The 14,779-nt window shown below is 39.1% G+C and overlaps 1 protein-coding gene across 1 annotated transcript; it reads right to left on the bottom strand.

Moving 5' to 3' along the window:
• Positions 1-11,264: 11,264 nt before the first annotated feature.
• LOC143846770 ((RS)-norcoclaurine 6-O-methyltransferase-like) lies at positions 11,265-13,028 on the bottom strand. The gene is made up of 2 exons (XM_077355326.1): positions 12,239-13,028; positions 11,265-11,686 (listed from the first exon to the last, which is right to left on the bottom strand). Exons 1-2 carry the CDS (start codon positions 12,992-12,994, stop codon positions 11,393-11,395), a joined length of 1,050 nt encoding a protein of 349 aa, XP_077211441.1. The 5' UTR covers positions 12,995-13,028; the 3' UTR covers positions 11,265-11,392.
• Positions 13,029-14,779: the final 1,751 nt, after the last annotated feature.

The following is a 14,779-nucleotide window of genomic DNA, read 5'->3' as shown; positions in this document are numbered from 1 at the left end:
GTCCAGCTATAGGCCCAATAATTCAAGACTGCTTCTATCAAAATATTTCTCAAGACAATTATTGACCTACTTTAGAGACCCATATCCAATACATATTATCTACAGCAAGACAGGAGCAATATCAAAATAGAGATATAAATTGTCTTAATAACATTTTACGCATAGTAATGAAGGATACACCAGTTTATAATTTTATCAAATCACTTTATACTAAGCAATGCAGAACCTAAACCTCATCTTAAATATCACTATAATGCATTGATAAGAGAGAACATATAGACATGTATTCTGTGATCAAAGTGAAACTTCACAAAAGAACTCATTCCTTATTTAAGCATAAAGTTATATTTTTCTTTACATGTGAACTAATAAAACTACTTGTACGTGAATCGAATTCGACAGGTGAAAGATTAATTTCTTGCAAATGACCTCCATTTCAGAATATCTAAATAACAAGTAAATGATACAGAACCCTGTAGTTTAAGGATAACCCCATTAATATGCTTGAAAATTCTATCCTAAAGTTATATAGAAAAGATGCCATTATCAAACCAGGAAGTGCCAATGAGGAAGTAGAATCAGCACAACCACTGTTAGGTGTTTTCTACAACACAAATTATTTTTCATTCATCTGAAGCATGTAGGGCTGAAATGTAAGGACCGGACTGATTTTATAAATACAAAACATGGGCTAAATCATAGATTAAATTGTGCAAAAACAGGGCTGAAATGAGGGATGTCCATTAGCAAAGTAAAAAGATGGTTGCCACAATCACAACTATAAGGGGGCTGTGCATATTAAAATGGTGAGGTGGCTGCCAATACGAAGGAGATGAAGGCTTTAGTATAAATTTACTACAAATATAGACATGCATTAACACATAATAATGCTTAATAGCAGCAAGCAAAAATATAATTGTATAAGAAATTCTAAACACAAGTATTATCACAAGTCTCTTGTTATCTATTCATAAATCGGTTAAAGTAAAGAATATAGTTCAGATTATACCACTAGCGTATCTCCCATTCAATTTCACTTTTCATCCATAAAAAAAATAAGGGCCCGAACTCAAGACTAAATAAGATTTCTTTTATTCTTCATAAGCTGGAAATAGAACGGTATAACTCTTTTGACACGCATAACCTTAACAAGGGCAAACTTATGACCAATTCAGTCCAATTATGAAATCATGCAAGCTGAAACAGAGGTGAGAAATTCAATGGGAAAAAAAAACTTTATGAATCATATACACGCCCAAACATGATCCACTTAATAATACTTTAACCACTTCTTTCAACAGTATGATCCACTAAACATGCAGTAAAATGATCACAATTTATATGCACCCCAGATAAAAAGACAACCTATCTAAGCATGCATGACCCGGAGATGGGCAATAACATCCATAAATGAAAGAGAAAAACATCAATGTCTAAAGAGGGTTAATATCAGTGTCACCTGACATTGGAATGAACACGAGAGGCCGTCGTCTCCCCATCTCAAAACATCCTCACATCACTCATGGGGAGGCGGAGAAGACTAGTGCTGATCCAATACCAGTTAACCCCGATCAAAATAAGGTAGTGGTGATATCATTTCCTTATATAAATTTAAGATATTGCCTCTGAATCCTAGATAAATTCTATATATGTACGTATTTGTTTGTATTACATGCGTACGTATCTATTATATTATAGCTGGATGGGGGTTTCATTGTTCACGCCTATGTGGACAGCTCCCCCATCCGGCTTGAGATCTACGTGGCGCTTAGAAAGCGTATTGGTTTTGGTTTCCTAATCTCTCAATTGTTTCCTATTTTCTCTCCATAAAATTTACGGATTCTTTCTCCCTAATTCTCCTTCCTAATGATTAGAAAATTTAGGTGGCCCAAATCTCTCCCTTCTTTTCTTCCCATTTCAACCCCAATGTCTCTCTCTCTTTCCTAATTTTTAGAAAATTTAGGTGGCCCAAATCTCTCCCCTCTTCTCTTCCCCTTCCAACCCTTCCAACCCCAACGTGTCTCTCTCTCTCTCTCTCTCTCTCTCTCAATTTTTAGAAAATTTGGGTGAGCCCATGTTTAGCCCTATCTATTATATTATAGCAGGATGGGGGTTTCACTGTTCACGCCTACGTGGACAGCTCCCTCTTCCGGCTTGAGATCTACGTGCAGCCACCTCATATGAATTAAATGAACAAGTCAAAATCTGAGTTTATGTCGCTGAACTCTCATGCAACAGCCGTTCCTGCGAAATTCCTTCTGCAATGGTGCCTCGCAAATCCCATTTTGCTAACTATCAATACTCATCTCTTCCCTATCTAATCCAGTAAATTTCAGCAAAACAATTTTGCTAACAAATGAATTGCTTAATCATCCAAATAGGTCCCCACTCTACTTTTCTAAGCATTCTGTGTTGATTCACTAATCACACCTACAAAGGAGATTGAAGGGGCCCACCAGTTCAGTTGTCTCACAAAAAATATTAGTTTTCAAAATTATCACCAATTTTAAATTTCGGGTATAAAAAATTATCACCAATATTAATATAAAATTATTAACCCTAGCAAAAAATATTAGTTTTCAAAAAATTTCTACTTTAAGATGTTAAAGTAGAGACAAAAAATAAATAAAATAAATTTTCTGCGCACGGTTTTAGAAAGAGTGAAACTGTCTAATATTAGTTTGGAAACCATATTAGTTTCATATCAAAATATATCCTAAAATGATCTCCAACCCGGCCCGTGTTGCTAGGGTTGTTTGCTAACCAGTGGACAATTCATTCTACTCAATTATCTCACATGCCTCTCTTTTTTAGGCCTGCCAATGGACTCCATTCAGATTGGATCAAACCGTGCATCGCAGGGTTGGTTCAACTAGTACATATATTATTTCTCAACACAGACGCGGGTCACATGCCTTTTCTAAATGGAGTTTCCCTCGTGTTTCTTACGTTGCTTTATTTTGTATTTTATTCTTCCTGATGTAAATATATCTTATCTCTCACCATCTTTTGATTCTCTATGACAAGTAAGTTTCTTCCTTTTTCATCGGCTCCTTTGATTTTCTACTCTATTATATCATATCTTGAACCTAAGAAGAATTGGAGGGGAAATTTTATGTTATATATGGTGATCCTTTATCCGAATTTGATTACCGATGTATCATACTCTCTCGACCAGGTCATCATAAAAATAGACTGATCAATGTTTCCGAAGTATGAGAAGGAGGGAAGGCGAGCTAGCCTAGTGCGCTACAACTAACAGCCAGCTTAAAAATGTTAGCACCAGAACTTATAAGCAAACGTAAGGGGTAGTCAATACCTCATCCTATATTTTTCTCCTCTCCTCTCCGCTCCTCTATGCAACTTTTTAATGCCGATAGTATTCTACTTGTAAGGATAACCCTACCTGTTATGGGCCAATTTTAAGGGGGTACTTTACGTGGAGGATATTTTGCACAAAAATTTGGTGGGCGAGAAACCCAAATTGACCCTTAAAACTACAATATTTTTTGGATCTTGGTGTAAGAATTATTGGGCTTCCATGGCCCATGACAAATTTGGATTGATGAGAATGCGCTTGCATTATGTTAGCCCATAAGGTCAATGGTGGCAACCACCAATAATAAACTATTGTTTCTCTCTCTGCACCTATTTGTTGCATATTTATAAGGATAACCCTATAGCTGATGGGCGGATTTTAAATGACTTATTTTGGGGAGGAAATTCTGCACAGAAAATGATGATGGAAAATTTATCCTAAGGACTTTCAAACAACCAATTACTCCAAAAGCCTAAGCCGTCCCCTCCGTTTGATTGCCGGAATTTTTTTGGTTCTTGGAATTTTTGTGGAACAAAAAACTTCCTAGGAGATTGGTGGGAAAAAAAACTCCCTGGAAGTATCCCGGTAAAATAAAAATCCCATGTTTGGTTGTTTCGTTGCTTGAATTGTTGGGAAGAAAAAAAAAATCTTCTGCAACCTTATTTTTGGTTCCTGGGAGTATTTTTTTCCTTCTTGGGATTTCATGCGAGGTTATTTTGGGAAAGAAATTTTACTCATCTTTTGATAGAAAATCCAAAAAACATTGCAAAATTTCTTTTCCAAAACTAGGGCTGCAACTCGGGTCGGGCGGGTCGGGTTTTGGAGAACCCAACCCTACCCGAGAAATATCTCGGGTCGGGTTTTTTTTCGGAAAACCCACGATTCCCAAACCCGGCCCTACCCATGATAAATCTCGGGTCGGGTCGGGTTTTTTCACGTTGACGCAAATTTTTAAGGAAAATTCTTGTTTGGCAAGGCAACTCAACTCATAGAAGCAGAAATTACACTCACATTACACTTGAATCAAACGATGATGTAATTACACTCACATCACACTTGAATCAAACAATGCTGTAATCAAACAATGTTGTAATTACAATCAAACAATGCTGAATCAAACACTTGAATCAACTCAACTCATAGAAGCAGAAATTACACTCACATACAGTAAGAGTGGGTGCGTGGGTTTTCACTTTTAACTTTGGGATAATTACATTTACACCCCCTCTAGTTTCTGACACATCCACTTCCACCCCTATAGTTTAAAACGTGACAAATACACCCCTGTAGTTTCAATTTGTTTAAGGTTTGCCCCCTCAGCTGAAGGTTCGTCCATAGATTGAAGGGTTAGGATGATCTGATGGAGCTGATTTTTTGGGCACACCATATCTATGTCAGGACCCATCAAATGAACGTTTTGGATCATCTAAATAATGTGGGCCCCTACCCGAATCCAAACACTACCAAAAAATCATCCAAATAATGTGGGACCACATTGTTTGGATGATCCAAAGCGTTCATTTGATGGGTCTTGACATAGTTAGGGTGTGCCAAAAAAATCAGCTCCATTGGATCATCCTAACCCTTCAATCTATGGACGAACCTTCAGCTGAGGGGGCCTACCTTAAACAAATTGAAACTACAAGGGTGTATTTGTCACGTTTTAAACTATAGGGGTGGAAGTGGATGTGTCAGAAACTAGAGGGGGTGTAAATGTAATTATCCCTTTAACTTTTAACTAACAATAGAAAAAAATGTACATACTATAACTTATGTAACTCGGGTCGGGTCGGGTCGGGCCCCTTCAAACCCGGCTCGACCCGAGATTCATGCGGGCTTTTGAATGCTAAACCCGGCTCGACCCGAAACCCATGAAACCTGAACCCGACCCAGGCTATTTTCGGGTCGGGTTTTACCCGGCTCGAGTTGCAGCCCTATCCAAAACACCTTTTTTGGGTTGGCCATTACATGTAGATTTTTAATATCAAACCGTTTTGAACCCACAAAATTAGCGGGGATATCATGTCCAAAAGTTAAAGCCATTTGAGATAACATTATTTAATCTTTTATACTTTGACAAGGACCGGTTTGGCTACCATGAAATTTTTTTCCATGGAGTATTAGTTTATCAAATGGTTAGAGAAGGATAAAGAGGGCGGGGAGGAGAGATTTGTGAGGGCATGAATGAGGACAGTGTGAAAAGTGACTAAAAATTTGAAAAAAAAAGAAAGAAATTAAGAAAAGAAATCGTATTTTGAGCTGAGTTATTTTTTTCCTTGTTTTTTCTGCATTTTCTTGCTCTATCCTCTCCCAATCCCTCTCAGGGCTCTCCCTCTAACCACCCTTCATCACCATTGGGTAAGCTAATATTCCATGGAAAAAAATAATTGTTGCCAAACATGGCCTAAACAATTAAATATTTTTTGATTATGGATCCTCTCCTGATTTTGAATTTGATCTTAAAGTTCATAGCTTCTATCTTGCCTAAAATGCTACGTACCCCACTACTGCCTCGTGCAATTTCAAAATTCTTGATTTCAGACATCATGTCCCTTTTGGGACCCAAAAATTGTCTCGTAAGAGTGACTTTCTCCTTAGTCGTCATGCCCTCTAGGGGTGCAACTTGGGTCGGATTGGGTTGAGCTTTTTCTAAAAAATGAATAGGAATCAACCTGAGCCCAACCCAATTTTAAGGTAAAAGCTCAACCCCAATTCACAAAAATTGACCCGAGTTGCACCCTAGGCTCCTTTTGGGGGAGGACTTGGATTTCAGACACTTGTATGGTGCTAGCACATAAGCTCAATAATGGCAACGTATGGCACACGGTTGGTTCGTGGTGGTTCACTTCAATGTCAAACTTTATCATCAATGGGAACAGTTGAATGACCTGATATTATCCAAGGCAAGTGGACACATAAATGTGACTTTAAAGTTCTTCTCGACTTTGAGGTCTGATCAACATGTACCACAAGGTGGTTTATGGTGGAACAAGAAAATGTGACTTTAAAGTCTTTGTCAAACTTTGATGTCTAGGGCTCCATTGGTATAACTGAGACTAATGCAGGGCCTCTAATGTCTGATACAAATTAAGATTGAATTGAAGCTAGACTTGACTCAATACTGGCCTAAGGAGGGCCTGAAATGTCTGATGATTTAAAGACTGAATTGAGGCTAGACTCGACTCAATACTGCCCTACTTGGGGCTCCATTGGTACGACAGAGTCTAAGGCAGGCCCTGAAATGTTTGATATAAATAAAGACTCAATTGAAGGAGGGTATGTAATGTCTGATATAAATTAAGGCTGAATTGAAGCTTAGACTTGTAAATACCCAAAATGCCCTAAAACGAAAATTCGTTTTTCCCTTTTGGAGGGGGGGGGGGGTGTTTTTGTCATCTAGTGTTTGGCTTTGACCAGGGATTCGTAAAGAAAGCCTATAAATATATCTTTTGAGAGTTTAATGAAACCCTAAACTCTTTTTCTACATCCCTAAGAGAAGATTTTCATGTGGGAAAAGAAGAAAACCAAGTTTTGTAATTAGAGAGTGAAGATCAAGGTAAGAACTATTATTGATTTATGTTATTAGAAACCCTAAAACAAGAATTCTGTGATCTTAAAAAGATGAAAGAGAAAGTTTAATTTCGTTTAAGATGTGCCTTAGGACCGATCTCAGGTTTCTTAGGATTCGCTTTATTATGGAATCCCTAACGAGCTCAAGATCGGATCGTTTTGGTTTTTAGTAAAGTTTGTCTTGAAGGGTTGAACAAAAATGTTTAGATTATTTTTATAATAATTATATGTGTCGATTCGAGCGTGAAATTGGATTAGTTGGATTCCTCTCCTCGATACAATCCAATGGATCCGACCACGTGCGAATCAGAGTTAAAACGAGAAAGTTTGATCCTGGAAGTTTTGGTAAAATCGGGGACGAATATGGAATTATCGCAAAGAAATTGTGAAACTTAAAAAATTCATAACTTCTTCGTTTCTTGTCCGTTTTCAACGCTCTTGTACTCTATGAATATGCCGGAAACGAGTACTTTCTGTCAAAAATAGTTTCAAAAATTTTTGGAGACTCTATAGAGATGATAATTCCAAAATACTAAAAAGAACCCTAAGACGGTTTACCGATTCTTTTCCGAAGGAGCACCAAAGGGTGTCTTGTGTCAGTAGGAAGATATATATACCTGATAAGATTGAAATTTATTATGAAACTCATGGAGAATATTCATACTTTTGATTGTAGGTGATTATGAAAAGGTTAGTAGTTTGATAACAAGGTACGTAATTTCGTACTACCTTATTGCTGTGATTTACCTTTTCAACACTATGTTATTGTTGATTGTGAACCCCAAACTTTTTGAATTTGTGGAGCCATTGATAAACTTTAGATCTCTATTTGGGTCTTGCATGCTTAACCATTTTCCTTGATTAAACTCTATGGAATCTTACTATTTGATTTACTCATTGGATGTATCTTTCATAACTTGAAACTTTTATGAAAACCTTTACAATCTCCTCATAACTATGAACCTTTGAACTATTAGATATTCTCCACCATATGAATCCATTGTGAAACACTCACTTCGAACTTTGAACACCTGCCTTTGGACTATGTGAACTTTGAACACCTTTTGAGAGGCTTAGGTATTTATGTGAACTTTTGGGCCCGCACTAATGGGGATAGTACGTTGGCTTTTGTGGCCCGTCAGTAGGTCTATATGTTGACCTTGTCAACAGGTATGTGAACCTAGGAACTAGTTCCGACATCGTGGGCGGTCGGTGTAAGCAATAACTCACTTTGTGGACCCATGGGCAGTCGGGGTGAAAATAACTTGCTTTTCGGACTAAGCCAATGATCACGAGGTGGTATCGTACCCATGTTGACTCCCATCAGTGACGTTCAGGACTTGTGACTCCCTTCGTTGTGACATTTTGAGCCATCACTTTATGGATTTTATTTTTCAGTTATTGTACTTGTGAATACTTATGCCTTGTGTAGCTTGTACCTACTTTATTCATTATTGGCATTTGATCCTTTGAACATTGTGACTCTTTTGTTGTGACTTTTTGACATATGTCTTTATGAACCTTACTCCTCAGCATTGAACTTGTGTTAACTATCTCACTTGTGGCTTATATCCTTCTATTCTGTTATAAACCTCTCTTTTGTAGCATGCACGATCCCACTTTTGTACTGCGTTATTATGTACTGAACTTTTCAGCTGACTGTGGTTTATATTAACATTTTCAGAGTTTGATCATCGTGAGGTGAACGAGGAAGAAGAAGCTTAGTTTCAGAATTGTAGGAGCTTGGTGTGAAACAACCAGTTACTCCAAAAGTTTAAGCTGTTGGACAAATGCGTTTTTAATCTTTTATATTTTAACACTCCCCCTCACATGTGGCCCCTCTTTCTTTGGGTTGGCCTACACGTGGCACATGTGGCCCCTCTATTGGGTTTGGCCATTGCATGTGGATTTTGCTATCAAGGAGGTTTGAACCATGGCATTTGCTCTGATGCCATGTGAAACAACTAGTTACTCCAAAAGCTTAAGCTGTTAGACAAAGGCGTTATTAATCTTTTATACTTTAACACTTGGATATTTTATTTAGCTTATTTGCTTTTGTTTCAGACTGTGAGTATTGATAAACAAATGTGTAAGACTACATCTATGCTTATTTATTTTGATTCATGGGAGAGTTGATATTTGATTTGGCTATGTTCGGTCCACATTATTTGAGAATTTGTTATTTTAGTTATGAAATGCCATGTTTATTTCTGTTTTTGCTTTGTAGCCTTGTATGCTTGCGGGATTTTATCTTGCAGGTGTACGGCGCTGCCACGTCCTACACCTAGGGTGGGGTTTGGGGCGAGACAAGACTTGACTCAATTCTGCCCTCTAATGAGGTCCTGAAATGCCTGATAAATTTAAAGACTAAATTGAAGCTAGACTCAGACTCAATACTGCCCTACTTCGGGCTCCATTTGTATGACTGAGCCTAAGGCAGGACCTGAAATGTCTGATATAAATTAAGACTCAATTGAAGCTACACTTGACTTAATACTGCCCTAATCGGGGCCTCATTGGTGTGATTGACTCTAACGAAAGGTCTGAAATGTCTGGTATAAAAATTCCAAACATACTCAATTGAAGCTAGACTTGACTCGATACTGCCCTACTTGGGGTCCATTGGTATGACTGACTCTAATGCAAAGTCTGAAATGTCTGATACATCAGCCATATCTGACATTAGCCGATATTGATATATTACCATTGGTCCGATGTATTGGCTAATATTTATTTTTTCTAATTTATATTATTTTTAATACAAAAAACAACCATACATATAGGGGTGCAACTTGGGCGGGCTCAACCCGAACCTGACGGGTTCAACCCGGAAAAAAGTCGGGCTGGGTTGAGTTTGGGTCGGGTTCGGGTTGAGTTTTTTCAACCCAGGTTGAGTTCGGGTCGGGTTCAGGTTGAGGGCTTGGGCAACTCGACTCTAGTCAACCTGACATTTTTAATAAATTTTTTTAGTTTAAAATCTCAGGTTGGGTCGGGTTAAACTCGGGGCGGTCGGGTTCGGGTTGGCAAAAAGGGTTCCTCGGGTCAGGTCGGGTTCGGGTTGGCCTCAACCCGACCCAATCCGACCCGAGTTGCATCCCTACATATATAGGATATCGACTGATATATCAGCTACCCATGAATAAGGTGAACATATTATGGTGGGCCCACCCTTGCACATTCATTGAATGAACTAATAGCTCTGTTTTGTGGACTAGCATTCTCGGTCCATGAATAGCATATGCCTGGGTGTAAAATAATAGCCCCACCCCATCAAAACATAAGGTGCAAAATGCTAGGCCCCTCTTTATACATGCTTTTTGGTGGAGAAGGTGGGCCCAAATATAGGTATAAAATGGTGGTCCCCATCATATGCATGGGTTTGGGTAGAGATGGTGGGCCCTACCATATCAAAACATGGTGCAAAATGTTGGGCCTACCCATTCAATGCAAGGGTATAAAATGATGGGCCACGCCTTATCAAAACATGTGTTGTAAAATGATTGGCCCTACCTATGCTATGTACTCAATTATCCATCATGATGCGTTCTTATAGAAAAAATTTCTAAAGAACTTTTCTATGGGAAAATTTCTATGGGAAAATTTCCATGGAAAGAAAACAAATGGCAAAGGAAAGTGTGAAAAACCAATTACTCAAAGCTTTCGTAGGCAAGACTCGTGCCCAAGCGTCAAGCCCCGAGAAGGCGGTACGATCCAACAGCAGCCACTTGAAAAATGAGCTACTGTTGGATCAAATAACAAGGGCGGTCCCTCCTTGACGGGACTTGACACTATAGTCATTGCTTTCAATGGATGGCGTTTCTTGGTAAATTATGACCGATTAAACTCCAAAATGGGTGTAAATACGTGCCAATTCATAGTTTGTTAGTTTTTTTTTGAATTACTATCATATGCATTGTAGATCAATTTCGGAAGAGGGTTGGCAGGAAAACAGGATCCCGTGCTGGAAAAAAAGCACGGGATCCTCTATCGTGACACGTGAGCAAAAGACAAACAAAGGGAGCCCATATCCCCACAAGTGCAAAAACTTTGGTGAGAATGGCCAAATCGTTCCGTCAATCTCATCCCTTCGATTTTTCCAACAAGGAATCCAGTTTTAGAAGTGTTTTCCATTTCAGAATTTAGTGGATTGTTTTGGCAAAGAAATCGGGATTGTGTTTTCATAGTAAACCCTCTGTAATATTTTGATGTATAATTGTCAAAACAAAAATTAATTTAATATGAAGTATTCAATGGATATTAGTGAAACCATTTTAATAATAGGGGATTTGCTAGCGTCGATCGCAAATGGCATTTATCTAATAAGTTGCAAACCTTTAATTTTGTGACCATTTTAACCTTGTTAATCAGGTCAGCATTCTTCAAAAATGACAATGAGCTGTACTATCTCAAAGGACAATATAGTCATAAGTCACAACAGCCCAGCAATACAAGAGATGAAGAGAGAAACAAACAAAACACAACTAGAGAAGATAAGGCATGGGATTAAGGAGATGCGACAATAGCTGATTGCAGAGCGTTAATGGGTGTTATCTCACAGTGATTGAATCCAGCGTTGAAGATTAGCCTTCTCCATTCCTTCTCAGTCCTCTCCTTACCACCAGTAGATATCATCATTATCACATCAAAGGCATATCGGGTGAGAGTGATCTCATGACCTTCATCAATATCTAATACAATGTCGACTATAATCACCTTCCCTCCCTCTTCTGGTATGGCTTCCTTGCATCTCTTCAAAATCTTCACACAGTCCTCATCATCCCAATCGTGCAGTATTTTCTACAAGCAACACATGATACATACCATTAACAAAACAGTACTCTTATTATTAATAGATGAAATATCTCATGTAAATGTAGACTATCTCAAAATAGTCATGTAAAAGTTTATATTCAATATAAATAGCAATCAGAGGACATTGAGTTGCAGTTCATCATAACGTTTGTATCTTTTTCATAGCCATGGTTTAAAATTTCGGTTTGTAACTGTTTCGGACCCCACCGAAAAACTGAAATTTCGGCGAAATCCGAAATTTTGTAACACTTTTTTAAAAAAACTAAATAATGGCATTTAAACGAAAATTCGGACCGAAATTACCGAAATTTGGTAAATGGCAAAAAATGAAATTTCGGAAAATTTCGGTTTCGGTCCCCACCGAAATCCAAAATTTCGGATTTTGATCAAAATTTAAAACCATGTTCATAGCTACACTACAAGAGAGTAGGTTCTTTTAACAGCAGACCATCACCAATAGCCTTATTATTATTTATTAGCTATACTCAACGAAATTCGACATGAAGAAAATAAAGCAAAAAAGTAAAATATACTCACCATCATCATAACTGCGTCGTTGCGGGGTATGAAAGAAAACATGTCGCCGGCCACACGATCCACCTCGGGGTAGTCCGGTATCGTCTCCACAACGTGAGGAAGATCAAGGACACTGCACTTTATATGTGGAAATGCCTTGGCAATTCCCCTAGAGGCCGTGCCTGTGCCTCCACCAACATCCACCAAAGATTTGATCCCTCTGAAAATGTCCCTACAACCATCAATCAGGGCTGGGGTCACTAATCGGGCGTCCGAAGCCATGGCCTCATTGAAGAGCTTGTTATGTTCAGCATTCCTAGCCGCATAGCTCCACATGTCTTCTCCATTCACCGCCTCGAAAGTCGAGGTAGTTGCCTTTGTTTCCAACAAAGAGCCAAGTGCGTGCCACTTGTCGGCGTCCCCTTGCTGTATAAGTCGAGCAAATGGGGCTAAGGTCTTTGGGTCCTCAACAAGGATGAATTTTGATGCTGAAGTGAGATGATACATATCATCTCCTTGGGTGTGGAGGAGCCTCATGTGCACTAAGTAGCGCATCAAACGTCGAAGATTGTCGTAGTTACCGCAAGGCACGGGCAAAGAAGCACCCAATTGAGAAAGAGTCATGGGTTCACCGTGCCCGTGGATAATGTCCGCAATGCCAAGGTCAAGTGCCCATTTGAGGACTAGAGAGTCCATGGATGCCACTATGTGGCTCCAAACTAGAGCAAGATCATCTAGCTCTTGATTTTTCAGCACTTGTGTTGCTTCAATCCCCATTACTTTGCTCCTTCTTAGATGACTCTTGCCTCACTCTTTGTTAGATGGAAGAAGAGAGATGCTCCCAGCTAGTTCCCTCCATGGATTTATATAGTGGCAGAGTTACTATGCCACTTTAATGGAATAGTATATTGGGTGAATAAAAAAACCATTTTTACATTTTTTTTCTTGGAACCGACCTTTTGGGCTCACAACTTCACATGGGTTTTATTTTTTAATTAATGTCTCTGATTCCCACTGTGCTGAGCTGTGTTGCCTTTCACGTGGAACACGAGATTTGGAAACAACAAGTTTATATATGTAATTTGACTCTTTAATTTGACCTATTGACCATACAAATTAATTAGATTCTGCTCCAAAATAATTTGATTGTAACAGATATATATATTTCCAATTGAGGGAATTTTCAATTTACTGTGGCACTCGCGCTTTCCATATAAAAATTATTCATATGGTGGGCCCAAGACTCATGCAAAATGATCTCATCCGTTGGATCAGTCAAAGGCTACAGAGATCAAAATAAAACAAGATTAATGGATCTAGGCGTAGGTCATGACTGGTGAGGATATGATATCATTAGACCTGGCAAAACCGACCCATGCCCGCGGGTCGACCCGGCCCACCCGCAAATTTGCGGGCACGGGTCTAGGTTTTAGTGACCCGCCAAAATTTGACCCGCGGGCAACCCAACCCGCAAAAACATGGGTTGGGCCGGGTAAACCCGTGGGTACCCGCGGGCACCCGCATTTTTAAAGTAATTTTTAAGAATTTATTGGAGAATGTTATCAGCACTTGGGAAATCATCAGATGGAAATGATTTTTGGAGTATAACCTATTTTGGCTATGGCCCATCTAATGGACGGTTTGGATCATCCGATGGTGTGGGCCATACCATACTTTTAATAAAGTGAGAGTGCCCTCAGTAGTGTTGATAACATTTCGTTTTTTTTGTTTTTTAATAGGTGGTAATACTCTGTGCTAGGGCTGGACATGGTTCCGGGTAAAACCGAAGAACCGAACCGAACCGGGTGCTTCGGTTCGGTTCGGTTCGGTTCTGAGTGGACCCGGTTCGGTTCTGGTTCCCAAATCTGGGAACCGGTGGCGATCGGTTCGGTTCTGGGTTTGGGGACATGGAACCGAGAACCGAACCGAACCGGAAAATACCATACGAAAATCGAAATAGTGAAATCGTATTATCGTAATACGTATTACTTATGTTATATAAAATCAGTGAAATGCTTAAAAAAGAGGGGGTGTTGATAACATTATTTACTTGTGTTGTTAATGTTTGACATTATTGAGGCCATCAAAAAAGGGGTGCTGATATCATTCTTTAAGCTCTTAAGTCTTAATTCTTTACAAAAGAAAGAAGAAAAACCCTAGATCTACTTTGGCTGCAAACCCTTTCCCTCTCTGCGCCTCCACTCTTCGCCACTTTGTCCGGCCAATCCGGCCTCGATTTCCCTCTCTGCGCCTCCACTTTCTCTTCCACAAAGGATCCAAAGCATCCTTACAAAGGTAATCTCTCTCACTCTCTCTGTCTCTAAATATATCTCTCCCCTTCTATGTATTTTTTTCGGATTTGTGGGTTGTTTACGTTGAAAAAACTAAGGCACAAAGTCTGTTGAAGACACCCTTTGATGGGCATCAATTTTCAGAGCTTTCACCAACATCCCTCATTCCCTCTGATGGGGATATTTGGGCATAGCGACACAATGGTACCATGATCCGGGCCATTCAGTCCGTGGGCCCCACTATTTTGGTTAGCCATGGCCCAAAAATTAG

This window comes from Tasmannia lanceolata, unplaced genomic scaffold, assembly GCF_043159265.1.
Source record: "Tasmannia lanceolata isolate RefF3 unplaced genomic scaffold, GAP_Taslan_0.1 ptg000015l, whole genome shotgun sequence".
Classification (NCBI taxonomy): domain Eukaryota; kingdom Viridiplantae; phylum Streptophyta; class Magnoliopsida; order Canellales; family Winteraceae; genus Tasmannia; species Tasmannia lanceolata.
This window is presented reverse-complemented; position numbering and strand designations above follow the sequence as displayed.

Coding starts and splice junctions, on each gene's coding strand:
- LOC143846770 (XM_077355326.1), bottom strand. CDS start 12,994: ATGGGGATTGAAGCAACACAAGTGCTGAAAAATCAAGAGCTAGATGAT. Junction 11,687..12,238: donor ACGACGCAGTTATGATGATG/GTGAGTATATTT, acceptor TGTTGCTTGTAG/AAAATACTGCACGATTGGGA.